The sequence below is a fragment of the Leptonychotes weddellii genome, chromosome 11, assembly GCF_054177405.1.
Source record: "Leptonychotes weddellii isolate Sample4059 chromosome 11, ASM5417740v2, whole genome shotgun sequence".
Classification (NCBI taxonomy): Eukaryota; Metazoa; Chordata; class Mammalia; order Carnivora; family Phocidae; genus Leptonychotes; species Leptonychotes weddellii.
In genome coordinates, this window is record NC_138379.1 from 12,493,512 (window position 1) to 12,508,741 (window position 15,230).

Sequence of the window (15,230 nt, forward strand, 5' to 3'; positions counted from 1 at the left end):
TTTTTTTTTTTTTAAGATTTTATTTATTTATTTGACAGAGAGAGAGCCACAGCGAGAGAGGAAACACAAGCAGGGGGAGTGGGAGAGGGAGAAGTAGGCTTCCCGCGGAGCAGGGAGCCCGATACGGGGCTCGATCCCAGGACCCTGGGACCATGACCTGAGCCGAAGGCAGACGCCTAACGACTGAGCCACCCAGGCTCCCAATAAAATGCTATTTTAAAGTGCTATATAAATAGGGGCGCCTGGGTGGCTCAGTCGGTTAAGCGTCTGCCTTCGGCTCAGGTCATGATCCCAGGGTCCTGGGATGGAGCCCCGCGTCCAGCTCCCAGCTCAGAGGGGAGTCTGCTTCTCCCTCTCCCTTGGCTTGTGTTCTCTCTCTCTCTCTCTCCCTCTGTCAAACAAATGTCTAAAACAAAAAAAGTGCTATATAAATATAGCACCGGAAGTGGCTGGAATAAAACCAAACTATCCCCCAGCAAGAGGCAGACTGACACGAAAGGAGAGTCGCTGTTGTCCTGGCATTGCCCCAAGGACACCTATCACCTTGTCTACTGTAAATATAGGGATAACTGCTACCCAGGATTTGAAGCCCTGATCTGACTGGGCGGGTAGCCTGACTCATCAGTGATTCAGGAGAGGGTCCTAAAAGCCCCAGATCATGGAGTAAAATAACTCTAAAAAAAGCCTTAGAAAACATTTTTCTTTGAAGCCAAATATATGGGGATAATCCACTCCTTACTTCCTCTTTTCCTTCTAATTGTCCCTAATGTTTCATTCTTTTCTAACCCACTCCCCTCTCATGAGAGAAATGATCTCCTTTTGTTAGTAAACCAAACTTACAAAAATGGTGCTGGTAGCAGAGTTGGTCTCAATCTCACTATCGGACAAGGTGCCCCGAGAGCTTGCCAAGTGGGCGCTGCCCTCACCACCTGGCCCATCACCTGCATTGCTGCTCAGGTCACTGTCTGCTCCAAGGGTCTCTCCAGAGCTATTACTCACCTGGCAAGGAAAGAAAGGTAGGAAGGGATAGTCCCCAGCGAAGGGTTCGCAGAAATGCCCAGCTGTTAGAACTCTCTACTGCCATTAAAAAAAAAAAAAAAGGGCACTGAACGTCAAAGGTGCGTCAGGTAGCCTCTGGAAGTACCTTCTTTACAAGTTGAGAAGCCCTGGGTGAAATCTCAGGGTCTGATCCCACGCACACAGACCTACGCCAGGTGAGCATCTCCACCGTGAGAACCAAGCTGACACGAGACTAAGAGCCTCCAAAGGAGAAAGCAGCCCCCTTTTCCAAAGGGGCACTCACACCCCCACCCCCCAAGATGCCAGTGTGGTGTTCCCCTACCACGGTGCTAACTTCAGAGTCCTGACTTGAGCTTCGGATCATAACAGCTGGACTCACACCAATGACAGAGTCTGGATCAGTCCTCTGAAACGACATGGGAACTCAGACACATTAGAGGCGGTGTCCCATCTACTCTCATTTCCCTAAGAAATACTGTATCTTCTTCCTTTTTCTCAACCCCAACCTACTATTATCATCCCTAAACAGGTCATGAGAAGTTTATTTTTTTCCTGAATATAAGATATACATGACTCGCATGACAAAAAACAATAAACATTAAAGAAATACATGCTCACTATAGAAAATACATGAAAGAATACGGAAACAAAAATAAGCCATAAACCTACCACTAACATTAATCACTGTTAAGGTTTTAGTATACTTCCTTTCAGTCTTTTCTACATACATTTTAAAAATAAAATGAGAATCATACTGCATGTAGCTTTGTAAAACATCTTCCCATGTCACTAAATTTTTGAAAACACAGTCTTCAGTAGATTCTAGTATCATATTATGTAGATATATTACACTTATTTCATCATTCTCTCATCACTGGGCATGCATGTTGTTTTGACGCTGTAATTCACAACAAAGTTGTCACAAACCTGGGAACCAGATGTCAGGCTCACGCCACTGTCCGCGCTGATCTGGGACTTTTTCTCGTCTGTCTCACGGAGGTCAAAGACAGGTTTGATTACTTCGGGCCCTGGGTAGGGGAAAACCTCTGTCACTCCATACACAAAGGCCAGGGGCAGGCTGGTGAGGGGAGTGGGACAGCACACAGCCAGGTCCCAGACCTCAGCAAGCCCCAGTCACCTTTCCAGGGACTGCCTCCACATCAGGCCACCGGAAGAAGTCCCCACATGCCTTAAGACCCAAGTAGGACAAATTAAACCTGGTCTCAAGGGGTTCTGCAGCCTTCTCTCACAACCTGAGAAATTTCTCAGCAAATCATTCTAAGACAGAAAGCTCCACAAACAAATGTCTAAACTACATTCCCCTATACTCAGAGTTGGAGCTTCCCTGGAGTGTGAAACCAATTGAGGGTCCCCAGGTCACTCAGTGATTCCCCAACAAATGTGTCTAAAGGGGCTAGAAAAGGACAGGCCCAACGAGATACAGAAACACCAGCTGTTTCTGTGGACACCGACTACCCCAACCCTACACCTTTCTACATTTGAGATAAAAACCACCCTCGTTTTTTCCCCACCCACCCACAATGGTATGGCAGAAGGACAGAATGACAGAAAGCAAGAAAGCGTGCCTAGGCAAGCCACCAGAGAGAGCTGGGGAGCTACAGACTCAACATGGAGGGACAGCAACCATCTCTGCCAACTGTGCCCACAGGCCTTCTAACGGGTGAGGGAGATACCAGCCAATGAGGGGCACTGAAATAGGCAAACATTCTCCCCACCAACTCTGGAGCAATAGGGAACCATGTTCTAAGGGACTTTACTCAGTAGACGCCCTGATTACCGCCTGATTGCTAGGAGGAGAGGGGGAAAGAAGCAGCCTACAAGTCACATACCTGTGAGTCACATACCACCTACCTGCTTTTATTCCAAATACCTCCCAAGAGCAAATTTGGGGTGGGGCTGACAAAGGGAGCCTGCCCCAACTGGGCCTGGGGAGTTGGCAGGTATGGGAGATTTGGGAACAGGAAGGGGCATTTGTTCCTTACTCTGTTTTTCCAAAGCTTTTTGCTTTTTCACTTCCTGGTGCTTGTTCCACAATTCTACCCCAGATGCAATGTAAGCAGGAGAGAAAGACAGACAGAGTCAGAGGCTGGTCAGACAGAATGGAAACCCACCCACCCAAGCTGATTCAGTCTCAGGCACAGGATTACAAATCAAGAGATAAAGAGATCTTCATTTTGGGGGGTTAACAATCAAGAGAGCTAAAGCCCCCCTCCCCCACTCACAGACTAAAGACTCTAAATTCCTAACCCGAGCCTGAAAGTGGTAGTAAAAACCCTGCGGAACATGAGAGATGGAGCTGCCTTCGCTCAAACTCCTCCATTTTGGCCTGAGGAAACTGATCCTAACAAGGATGGAGCACTTTGCTCGAGATCATGTAACTCAGGACCAGTTTAAACTTCCACCACGCCACGCTCTCTCTGCTAAATGAGCTGGGCAACAACAATTTTTAAAGATTCCAGAGAAGACAGATGATCACCTCAACCAGCCAAAGGGGTTCGGAAGCGTGAGCACCAATCTGTTTGATTTGCTGGACTGGACAGAGGCCACTCAGGCAGGCAGTTAGCATCCCTCCTTGCCACTACCAAAAAATCCAATTCACCCCCAAAATCAGTCTTCCCTGCCAAGTGACCCATTCTTAGCCAGTCATCAGGAAAAATGCTTCCGGTAAAGGTGACAGAGAACACGAAATGGTCAAGAATAGCATATTTGTTGGGGTAAAGAAAAGAGAATACCGATGATAGCATTCTTTTCCTGGAAGAACTTGAGTATCTACTTAATCCGATCTCCTTGTTTCCCAGATGAGGAGACAGAGACCCTGAGAGAGGAAGTGCTTTGCCCAAAGTCTCATTCCTAGCTGGAAGCAGATACAGGACGAAAACTCCAGGCCTTCAGACTTGCGGGTGGGTACTTTTTCTAGAACATCACATCAGGCAGGAGAAAGGCAGGGTTGACCGCCTCTAGGACACTGTTCTGCTGGCTAGAGAAGGGGAGCTCCCCAACGAAGGACTGGTGCCTCATCGCCATTTATGGGAGCACAAGACAACTGCTAATGGTGTGGCAAAGAAGCATCCATTAGAAGCATAATGCCCACGGAAACAGAACCAGACAAAGAAAGGCACAACCTAGATGACCCAAGGTCAAGTACAGAGGGGGTCAAGTGGAGGTGTCACCCAGAGAGCTCACTAAGGCACTGCCTTAGGGGGAATGGAGAAACATTCAACGTAAACAAGCTCTTAATCAAGTCCAGTAAGGAAAGGTTTAAAAAAAAGCTGATTCAGAAATCTATACCTTGAGGCCTAGGGCCCAGGGAAATGAGGTTGCTGGACACCCCCCAGAGAAGCAAATTTGAGGGTAGTGTCAGGGTTGGATGGGGGTAAACCGGCCCAGACGATCATAATTTTATAGACCAAAGATGCATCTATAAACTTTCTTACAGCTTCCAGGAGCTCACATGGCTCTCCACTGTGTGAAGAAATTCAGATGTAAATAAAAAGAGGGACCAGGAATAGAACTCAGACTCCCTGCACTAAACCTCACTGAGCCTTCTAAGCAAAACTTCCCTTCTTCCTCTAAGATGTAGGTGGGGGTGCCTATAAAGAAAGCATAAGGGATAAAAAAGTACAAAGAAATACCATCAGAAATGGACGCAGACCTATCTCCCTCTCTAGAAAGCAAAGCATGGGGGAAAAGAAAGGCAGGATTCTGGATGAATTGAAAGGAGGGAGAGGTATTTAAGAAGCCAGAACCCTCTCTCCACCACACAAAACACAGTGATACATACCAACAGATGCTACAAAGTTCTCTTCCTTTAAACTTCTGGTGTCCAGTTCTTTAGGACCCTTTCCTGCAGCACTTGGCGCCCGAGGTCCCAGCTGCGGAACTCTCAGCTGTGCCGTAGCCTTTGGGTCCCCCCGCCCAGCCAGGCCAGGATCCTTGCCAACTGGGGTATTTACACTCTCTGTTGGACTTCTCTTCCGCTTGTCTGGTTCTAGGAAAAGATCGAATAGAGAAAGAGGTCAAAAGAGACAGTAGGTGGGAATCGAGCTATGGGAGTGAGGCGAGAGAAGCAAGGCTGCAGGAGGATGGAGAATGGAAGAAGTGCAAGGAAAGAAAAGCGGATATCTTTTTTGTGACAGAAAAATACCCAGTACGGACAAACGTGCATTAAAAAATAAAATCCCGAAGCCTGATGGGAAGCAGCCTGGCCCCGGGAAACTTGTAAAAGAACAAGTTCCCTAGGGGCACCTGGGTGGCTCAGTCGTTAAGCGTCTGCCTTCGGCTCAGGTCATGATTCCAGCGTCCTGGGATCGAGTCCCACATCGGGTTCCCTGCTCAGCGGGGAATCTGCATTCTCCCTATGCCTGCCACTCCCCCTACTGTGCTCTCTCTCTCTGACAAAATAAATAAACAAAAATCTTAAAAAAAAAAAAAAAAGAACAAGTTCCCTTTCGTTGGAGATCAGTGAGAGAGTTGTGGACGGCGCTGGCCCAGCCAGTGTGATCCTACCTTTACTATAGTAGTGGGTCTGGGCAATCTCCAGAAGCCCAAAGATGCTGGCCATGCCACCCAGACCTGCGTGGGCATAGGACTGCTCCAGGCTGAGTACCGTGCACTTGAGCAGGTCTAACATTCCCTTGTACACCTTTCGACTGATCTCCTGCAACAACAAGCCAGGGGTGAGAGTTGGCAAAACTGCCTTTGGTGTCCAGGTCCCTCTTCCAGCTGATTCCAGCTCCCCACCCCAGACACTGACCACGTCGGGGATGGCATCCTGCCGGGCATCATCCTCTGACTGCACTGTGCGGTTCAGCTTGCTCAGGACAAAGACTCGCAGTTGCTCACTCTCCAGTAGCCGACGCACCTTCTTCATGTTGAGCCAGCCAACGCCCTGGCCATCCAGCACGCTGTGGACCACCTCCTTCAGGAACTGCTGGTTCTCACTATGGGGTCCACACACCACTTCTGTGGTCATCAGCTTCTGTGCAGAGCACTCCCCCTACTTCACCAGACTAGATGCTTGCCTCCAGGGGCGAAACACAAAGCCATGTCTCTAGGCGTCCAAGTTCCCTGCACCCCCTGCCCACACCCCCACCCCGCGTACCCAGCACTGTGGTTTCATTCTCCTCGCTGGCGTGGGCTACTACCGTCACGTGGGGATTCAGTCAGAATGGGCAGTGCGCGCAAGAACTGATTTCATCTACCCAACTGAGAGGTGCTCTCCCACTCCTGAGCATCCCTGAAGTGGTACAGGAATCGCAACCTCTAGCACAGAACTTCCAAAATAGCCCAGCCATTTGTTACCTAGAATTGCTGGATCGACCCTGAGGTGATGGAGGCTCTCTTTTCACTGTTGGGCTGTGTTTAATAACAGACGACTTCTGGTCCACTAAGGCCCTCCTGTTTCCTATAGCCAGGAAGGTAGGAATGAGAGTAGCCCTGTGTCAGCACCGCCCTGGGGAGCCACGTTCCACACCCATTCCGCAGAAGGGCTGGGTGAGGGTGGCCCCGGGGTATCACACATAGGTAGAAACCAGCCATGGCAACGTGGAGGAGGTGGGGATGGAGACTCAGGCCACTCCACATGCACCAGCAGCACGCCCATGGGCAAGCACGGGCGTCACGGGGGACGGGGCAAGGCAGGTCACTCATGTGATACTGCTTGCCCCATGAGGAGGACGGCCCTCAGGCAGGCACAGAAGATGCTAGGAAAAAAAGATCATGCACAGCTCACGGGTAAGACCCACCTTCACCACTCCCGGGGCCGGCTTCAGTAACAATCTCCATTAGAGTATTTAGCCCAAATACTGGGACACAAAATACACAATTAGTAGGTGCAGCATGATACCACAACCCCTGTTCCCCTCAACGGAGCTGTAAGTCAGACAATCTGAGGATTCTCCCAAAGCTTAGTGCACATGACCTTAGTTCTCAGGCACCTCAGAGCTGGAAGCCAAGAGATCAGGAAACCACCAAGGCTCTAGGAAAGACCATCCTTAAGACTATGGTCTCTAAAAGCCAGGGGCAGGGTAAATGACATGAGGGACCTTCAGGTACTACACAGGCACATGCATGAAAGAGGGACTGCTGGTTTTCATGAGACATCTAGCACAGGGGTCCAGAGGGCCTGCCAGGTATGCAGGGAGAGGAGACCCATCTTGCAGATGCTGTCATGGGAAGTGGGGCGGGGGTGTGAGGATGGGAGGCAGATGGGAGCAAGAAGGACAATAAATGAAGTGAAGCATCAGCATGCGATGAAGGCATTTCAACTGCTTTCCTCCCCAACTGCATCAAAGCCAGGGACGCTAACACTTTTCCACCCCTAAGCTACTGAGTCGTGTGTGAATTTGCGCCCTACACCTCTAGCTATTATGTCCCTCTGCCTACCTACCCTATGTTCCCATCCCCACCAGAGAACACTCCTTTGATTCCTGAAGTTTTTAAGCACTGAGAAGAGAAGTCAGTTAAAATATATACAGAGCTGCTTCTCACTATGCTTTCTACTGTAATTAAATATTTCAGCACAATAGCTAGAGAAAACAAACGTCAATAGAATAAATTCTGAAGAGACCTTCAGACGCTCCGAGATCACAAATGAAAATCAAATAAGGTCTTAACTGCTCTTAGAAGCCAACCAAATACTACCTGGCCCACCCACAGGGCCCATCAACATGAAGCCAAAGTAAGAGGCTTCTTGGCTCTATGAACACCGCCAGGCTCTCGCAACCACCCCCAGCAGGCCAGCTCCCTGGGATGGAGTTCCTCTTCTGTTCATGCAGTAGGAACCCAGCAGATGACTGGTGGCAGCTGATGATCCCTGTGTTAATTATGATCCCCCCAGAAGCAGCAGTAATCTCACAGTTGCTCTTATCCTAAATGACATAACAGGGCCTTCCCTTCAGCTACGAAGATCGTTTCCATCTGAAAACCAGTCAGAGCCCATCATGTGCAATGAAAGCCATGAGAAGCGGTATGAGGGGCCACAGCCAGATCAAATGAGTCATCACAACAGGGCTCCTGAGAAGCACCCAGAGGCCTGAAATAGCTCCCGGAGAATCCTGGTTCGGCGGAAGGAGGGCTGTAGTTACCTTTCAGACTGGGGAAGGGTGTGGTCTTCTCTCGGGCACTTTTGGTGGGCAGTGTGAGGTTTGAAAGACTGAAGCTTGTACTGTGGTTCCGATATAGGCTGCCTGTCAAGGGGAGGGTGGGAGAGCGAGCAGTTAGGAGCATAAGGAATCAAAGCTGATGACTGTACCATCATTTCCATCTTCCTCCTTTTCAAACATAATCCCAGTACCTCTGATCTACCATAGAAAGGACCAAGTCTATAATTTAGGGCAACTGCCAGGATGGCTCAAAACCCAGTAACAACTTTCTCTGACCACCTCCCCTGGTAATAGCCGAGTCTCTCATCAACTGCTAACTCAGCAGGAAAGCTGACAGTTAATGCACTTTTGGTCAGAAGTTGGTGCTGTCCCTACCTGGCTTCTGAAAAAACTCACAATCATAATTATCTGGTCCCTGGTCTGTCCTCAATCTTTGACTGACACCACCCCTCCTTTCTGGAAATATTCTCTAGGCACAAAAGTCAACCTCATGTAGATTTCAAAGTGTGTTCACGAAAAAGTCCTTCACCAGGCAAAGAAGGTATTAGATACAGAACCCAAATCAAATTTGACCACTTTATTTCCACAAAACATATGACGTTCAATACAATGACTCTTTCTCAGTTGACCAGCTAGCTTACCTGAGATAGACTGAAACCTCTGGGGATAAAGATAGAGACTAATCTGTGCCTGTCCTTTACCCATGAAAATACTTTATTCACTGTCACCCAAACAACCTGGATTGGGGCTCGATAACACCAATCCAGCCCTACATCTCAAGTTCTAAGCAGCATCCACCGTGGCCAGGCCCTACTGCAGAGAAAATGCGACAGAGGCAGGAGAGCTAAAGGCACTTACTGGCAAAAGACATGATGCCCCCGAAGCCCTCGGTGCTGTTGTTGGAGACGGTGGAGGTGGGTGAGCTCGCTCGAGAGTCTGACTCTGCGTCTGAGTCGCTTGCCAGTTTCAAGCTGTTGGGCCGCAGCAGCTTTTGAGCCCTTGAATGCACAGTGGCACCTATGAGCCCCAGGCAGGGGTACCTAGTCTTGGGAGTGTGGGCCTGAGGCTACACTGCCGTCGCAGCTCCCTTCCCGCAACTTCTATGTCTAGATCAAAGCACCACCTTGGGATGGCGGGCCACCAGAGCATTCGGACATCTCCAACTTTCTGATTAACCCTCACCCAGGGTCCACTGTAGTGAGGTCCTTGAGTCACCCATCTAGAAGGAGTCCCCAGGCTCTCACCGACTGCCATTGACATGTTGGCTGAATCGGGGAGTGTAACTTTCCCCCTGTTCATCATCATCTTCCTCAGGGGGAAGGCCATACTGGGGCTCGAAGTATGGATTGTCATAGGTTCGCCGGCACACTGACCCCTCTCCAATTTCTGTCTGGCGCCTGTCTGCGTTCGATTTGCCAGTGCTGGGAGGCACGGTAGGGAGGGGCTTGGAGACACCTCCTGCTGCCTTATCGTCCACCCCTGTTGAGTCGGCAGGTTCCTAAAGGCCACATTAAATAAAAACTGGTCACCTGGTGCCCAGTGATACTTTCCTGTATTCTCAGTTTAGCAGGGCCAAGCCAGGCCTATCAAGTTCCCATCTCCTATCCCAAGGGAATGTGGGAGAAAAGATCTCTGTGACACCCCTGTTCTCTGTGCCCACCAACTACGCAAGGGGGATCTTAGCTAAGCCCTGAACAAAGCCCGATGAGTTCCTTCTGGGGTCAAAACTGTGTCCCCTAGGCTCTAAGCTGGGAGACCTACGGCGACGAAGACAGGAAGAATGTGAAGAGGCAGATTAACAGCTTCAGCCTCGACTTTCTAAGGGAAGCGTGGCCCACATCCCACCCTTGTCCATCCTTCCAAGCCCTCACGTACAGAAGCAGCTCCATGGATGACCATGTTGGGGCCACTGCCGGTGGTGGCACTGGAGCTGGAGCGCAGAGGCGGGCTCTCCCGAGGGTGTTCGCTGTCTGGGCCCAGCTCCTCTGAGTCCTTCTGGCTCTGCAGCTCATCAATCTCCACCTCACTGGCATCCCCCAGGGCTGCGTGTGTCAGTGGATCCACACCTGCCAAAACCCCAGGTGGCAGGTACAGACCACACAGCCCCAGAGCCCCAAACCCTGCCCAGAGTGGCCAATCCCCCCAAGTACACTTACTGGGGGTGTCACCATCGATGCCACATTTCATCATTTCACTGACAAAGTCGCCAAGAGAGGAGTAAGAAGAGCTTGAGTCATCATAATCCATACTGTCACTGCCGCTGCAGAGCGAAGAGCACAAAAATAAAAATAGAACGGAAGAAAGGGGCAGGGAAAGGAATAGCGATCGGCAGTAGGAAAAATAAAAAAGGAAGGACTCTCATACACACACACACACAGGAATATTACTCAGCCATAAAAAAGAATGAAATCTCGCCATCTGCAACAACGTGGTTGGAGCCAGAGTATAATACTAAGTGAAATAGGTCAGGGAAAGATAAATACCATATGATTTCACCCATATGCAGAATTTAAGAAACAAAACAACTGAACAAAGGAAAAAAAAAAAAAAAGACAAACCAAGAAAGAAACTCTTAACAATACAGAACAAGCTGATGGCTACCAGAGAGGAGGAGGGTGGGGAGTGAAATAGGTAATGGGGATTAAAGAGTACGTTTATCACGATAAACACTGACTAATGTGTAGAATTGCTAAATCACTGTATTGTACGCCTGAGACTAATATAACGCTGTATGCTAACTACACTGGAACTAAAATTAAAAACTTAAAAAAAAGGGGGGAGCGCCTGGGTGGCTCAGTCAGTTAAGTATCCGACTCCTGATTTTGACTCAGGTCATGATTTCAGGGTTGGGGGATCGAGCCCCACGTCGGGCTCTGCGCTCAGCAGAGTCTGCTTCTCTCCCTCTCCCTCCGCTCCTCCGTGTGCTCTTTCTCTCTCTCTCTCTCAAATAAAGAAGTCTTTAAAAAAAACTTAAAAAAAAAAAAAAGAGGTGCACTCTTTAATCAAGGCCAGGGAACAAGATAAAATAAGTAAGCTAACACAAAACAATCAACCAAAATATAACCAAGGCTTCAAAGACTAACTAACGTCTAAGTCCTATGAGACTTCGCCACTGTGCTCAGTAAGGGCTAGTGACAGCCTTTTTACCTTAAAAAGCGGTTTTGCTGCTCACCTGTCATCAGTGGGGTGCGAGTCAGAGTCGTGCTCTGGGGGCACACTCAGTGCCTCAGCCAGCTGGGAATTGCTATCGTAGACTCGATAATGGATAGGCTGCAGCTGATGAGCATACCACTTTGGCTTGTCACCAATCAGGGCTGGATCAAACATGTCTACCCAAAGAGAAGAAAGAACAGTTAGCAACAAGGAGAAAAAAAACAAGCGGAACATAAAAGAAAGATAGGAAAAAGTCTAAAGCGAAATAGGAATGGAAGGGGCAGGTCAAAGATGAGAAAAGGCAAAGGCAAAGGGAAGAGCCATCAGGGGACAAAGGCAGAAGGTGGGGCAGGGCAGAGGGCAGGGCAGAGCAGAGGGCAGGTGCACTCACTGTTGTGAATTCGCTGGAAGGCATAGTTGGTGGGGTTAAGGATCCATTCTCCAAAGTACTCCACAGCCTGAGTCCTGGCCAGCTTCTCAGCAAAAGGAGTCTGCCGGGGACGTGAGGCTAGAAAGGAGCCAGCTTGAAAAGCTACCACAGGCCGAGGGAAGAGACGCAGGGTACGTGTGTGCATCTGAAAGCCCTGCAGCACGTTGGGGGAGTTGAAGAAACGGACCATGGCCACTCTGGGGACAAAGGGGATGGTGAGATAATCCGAGTCCCACACCCTGCACTGTAAGGACGGCTGCAATCCAAGGTCTCAGACCACCTCCCCAAGCCATCACTTCAGAGGCTTCCAACATCCAAGGGAGAGGAATCTTACACAATCATCAATCTCTTTCTTCACTCGAGGTCTAAAAGGCCTGAGAGTATGAGGAACTAGTTCTTCTCTTTGCTTTTACCAAGGTGGCAAATGCAACTACTGAGAGAGCAGAACCCAGTTTAAGAGCTCGTGATTATCCAGTCATGGTGGTCGTACCTGGTTGCAACATCCACAGAATCCACATCATTGCCATAGATGAGTGGGTTGAATTCAGTGGAAGGTGTGGACTGCAGGTCGTTAGAAGGTCTTCCCAAGAGAAGGGGGATCTCCTGGCCTTCATGGAATTTCTCCAGATTGAGGATGGGCTGGGTGTTGAGACTCATGCTGGCAAGGGCCTGTGGAACAACAAGAAATCCCCTATGGAATGCAGATTCCTGGGCAGCTGGTCAATCTCATCTCCTAGGAAAGAGCCTTTGACATAAGAATCCAAATACTTTAACCTTTGGAAGATAATCTGAATTATATAGCCTTTCAGTTTAAGCCAACCTAGCTCAAGGCAACTTGATCAAGTCTGGAGCCCAGGGCAATAGTTTTCAAATTTATTTTAGCCATGAAATGTTGTTTCAGTTGAAATCTATATGAAAATATAAACAACTGAAACACTTAAAAGTAAAGCTTCTCTGAAGGACATAAGGAACCCAGAACCTCACATGTTCAGTGTTCCCAGCCTAAATCAGCCCCTCAGAGGCTCCTTGGGGCAGTTTGAAAACCACTGGTCTAGACCAGCAGTGCTTCTTAAATATTAATGAGCAGAGGAGTCACCTGGGAATGTTGTTAAAATGCAGATTCTGGTTCAATATATCTGGGGTGATCCTGCACTTTTAACAACCTTAGGCAATGGTAATGCTGCTGGTCCATGAATCACACTTCAAGTAGCAGAGGTAAGAATACAGGATTAATGAGCCCAGGCATCTTAACTCCTATAAACATGTAAAGTACAATTCTACATATCAAACTCTCCATCTCATTAGTCATACGAAAGCAATCATCAAGAATGAAAACACAGAAAAGGCAGGCAGAGAACTTTCTCAACTTGCAATCCTCACCAGTCTCTGCAGTAACAAGACACCATATTACATCAGCAGGGATGAAGCAAGTGAGAGGGAGAGGGATGCTACAGAATGGCCCAGTTAAACCCAAACAGAGATCTAGAGGTACCGCTGAGCAACAAAGACAACACGGAGATTCCTGAAGACCCTTCAGATGAGAACAAGGATTCCTATAAAAAAATACGGAGCCATCTACTGGTGGTCCTACATAACACACACAAAAGGGCGAAGGAATAGGACCCTATCGTATTTTACCTTCAGGTACTGTGTTCAGCATGCAGAAGAGGAAGAAAATCAATCAATGAAAATGTATTTAAAGGATTACTCAAAGAGAGGAATTTTTTTTTTTAAAGATTGTATTTATTTGACAGAGAGAGAGACAGCGAGAGAGGGAACACAAGCGGAGGGAGTGGGAGAGGGAGAAGCAGGCTTCCCGCGGAGCAGGGAGCCCGATGCGGGGCTCGATCCCAGGACCCTGGGACCATGACCTGAGCTGAAGGCAGACGCTTAACGACTGAGCCACCCAGGCGCCCCAAAGAGAGGAATTTTTGAAGAAAGCATTCTACAGGGACCTAGAGATCAATTCAAGAGGAAAATATAAAAGGAGTCAGATTGTCCAAATGACTAGCTCCTTCCTTACAAGACTGACAGAATGCTCTAAGGCCATAAAGAATGGTAGACATGAGGGGAGCCTGGGTGGCTCGGTCGGTTGAATGTCCGACTCTTAGTTTCGGCTCAGGTCATGATCTCAAGGTAGTGGGCTCCAGCCCCGCGTTGGGCTCCATGCTCAGTGGGAAGCCTGCTTGAGATTCTCTCCCTGTGCCCCTCCCTCTCCCCACGTGCTCTCTTAAAACTAAATAAATCTTAAAAAAAAATAAGTAAATAAAAGCCCTTTTTGAGATTCATCCTGACACCCAGAAATGGGACACACCTCTTCTTAGCTAAGAAAATCTATTCCATTGACGTCTGAAAGGAAAGTGGCTCTTACGACAGCTACAGCCTATGGCCGACCTAGAGTAGCCACTGCTCCCTTCCTTTTCGTCACTCTTCACCCACCTGCTTCAAATGCTTTTTCAGCTCTAAGGATTCCGGTTCTGGCAGGGTTGGGAGCACTTCTGCATTGGTGGGGGCAATCACCTGCACCAGGAAAAAGATAAAAGGCATGAGCTTAGAATTAATTGCTCAGGAGTTACTCTTACATAGAGTAAGTAACAAAAATACTAAGTTGTATATGCAATATTTTCACCTATATGTGAGCACATATATTACGTATATACATGTATGTATAAAATATGCACATACTACACCTAAAAAGAAATACACCTCAATGTTACTGGTGACTATCTCTACGTGATAGGACTGTGGTTTTATTTCTTTACACTTATTTGTATTTTTAAAGTTTTAGAATGAACACATATAAGGGTTCCTGCTGAAGTTTGAATGTATTCACGCCACAGAATATTAATATACATTTTAAGTCTGCACTGAAAGACACTTTCTTACTAGAAACCACACCCCAGGAAAACCATCAGGTGAGCTATACTGTGTGTAGTGTTCCCACAATCACGACTGCCCTACTGCTCATAGATGCAGGGCAGCACTTCATTCTGGCAAAACTGAATCTTACCCTCCTTTGAGCCCTAACCAAGGGACTATTAAGCCAATAAAGTAAAAGCTAAGCATTTAAAAAAATTGTTTCAATGAGTCACACAAGAGAAATCACCTAACTGAGGACCTTCCTGGGAATAATCTAGAAAAAGAAAACACTAGACAAAGAAATCCTATTCTAGACTCTACAGTCCCTCAGTCAAGAGCCTCACTCTATTGCTGTCCAGATCCACCAGCCAGGCATCATCGGGCATTCGGAAGTCCAGTTTGTAGAGGAAGAAGCTAGCAGGGACCCCAATGATGTACGGAGTTGGAGCCAACAGCAGCTGTGGAAAGAAAAGAGGGTAAGAAACAAAAACTAAACCTATTCTGATCACTTAAAGAATCAGGATCTTTTCAGATAAGGAAATGCAGGTCCACAATCTCTTTTCCAAAACTCTTGAGGGTAGGTGTGTTTCAGCATTCACAATTTTTCAGATTTTAGAATGGTAACAATGTATATTCTTCTTTTT

At 48.0% G+C, this 15,230-nt stretch overlaps 1 protein-coding gene across 1 annotated transcript in view; it reads right to left on the reverse strand.

Moving 5' to 3' along the window:
- The window catches only part of MADD (MAP kinase activating death domain), a 40,388-nt gene that overhangs the window by 18,550 nt on the left and 6,608 nt on the right, over positions 1–15,230 (reverse strand). Inside the window, 19 exon segments of the mRNA XM_081798157.1 lie at positions 841–999; positions 1,343–1,426; positions 1,948–2,048; positions 3,024–3,077; positions 4,823–5,029; positions 5,548–5,698; positions 5,795–5,981; positions 6,343–6,445; positions 6,786–6,845; positions 8,127–8,228; positions 9,003–9,142; positions 9,389–9,642; positions 10,020–10,210; positions 10,301–10,404; positions 11,317–11,473; positions 11,689–11,924; positions 12,218–12,396; positions 14,167–14,247; positions 14,931–15,156. Of these exon segments, the coding sequence (XP_081654283.1) occupies positions 841–999; positions 1,343–1,426; positions 1,948–2,048; positions 3,024–3,077; positions 4,823–5,029; positions 5,548–5,698; positions 5,795–5,981; positions 6,343–6,445; positions 6,786–6,845; positions 8,127–8,228; positions 9,003–9,142; positions 9,389–9,642; positions 10,020–10,210; positions 10,301–10,404; positions 11,317–11,473; positions 11,689–11,924; positions 12,218–12,396; positions 14,167–14,247; positions 14,931–15,156 (2,776 nt within the window).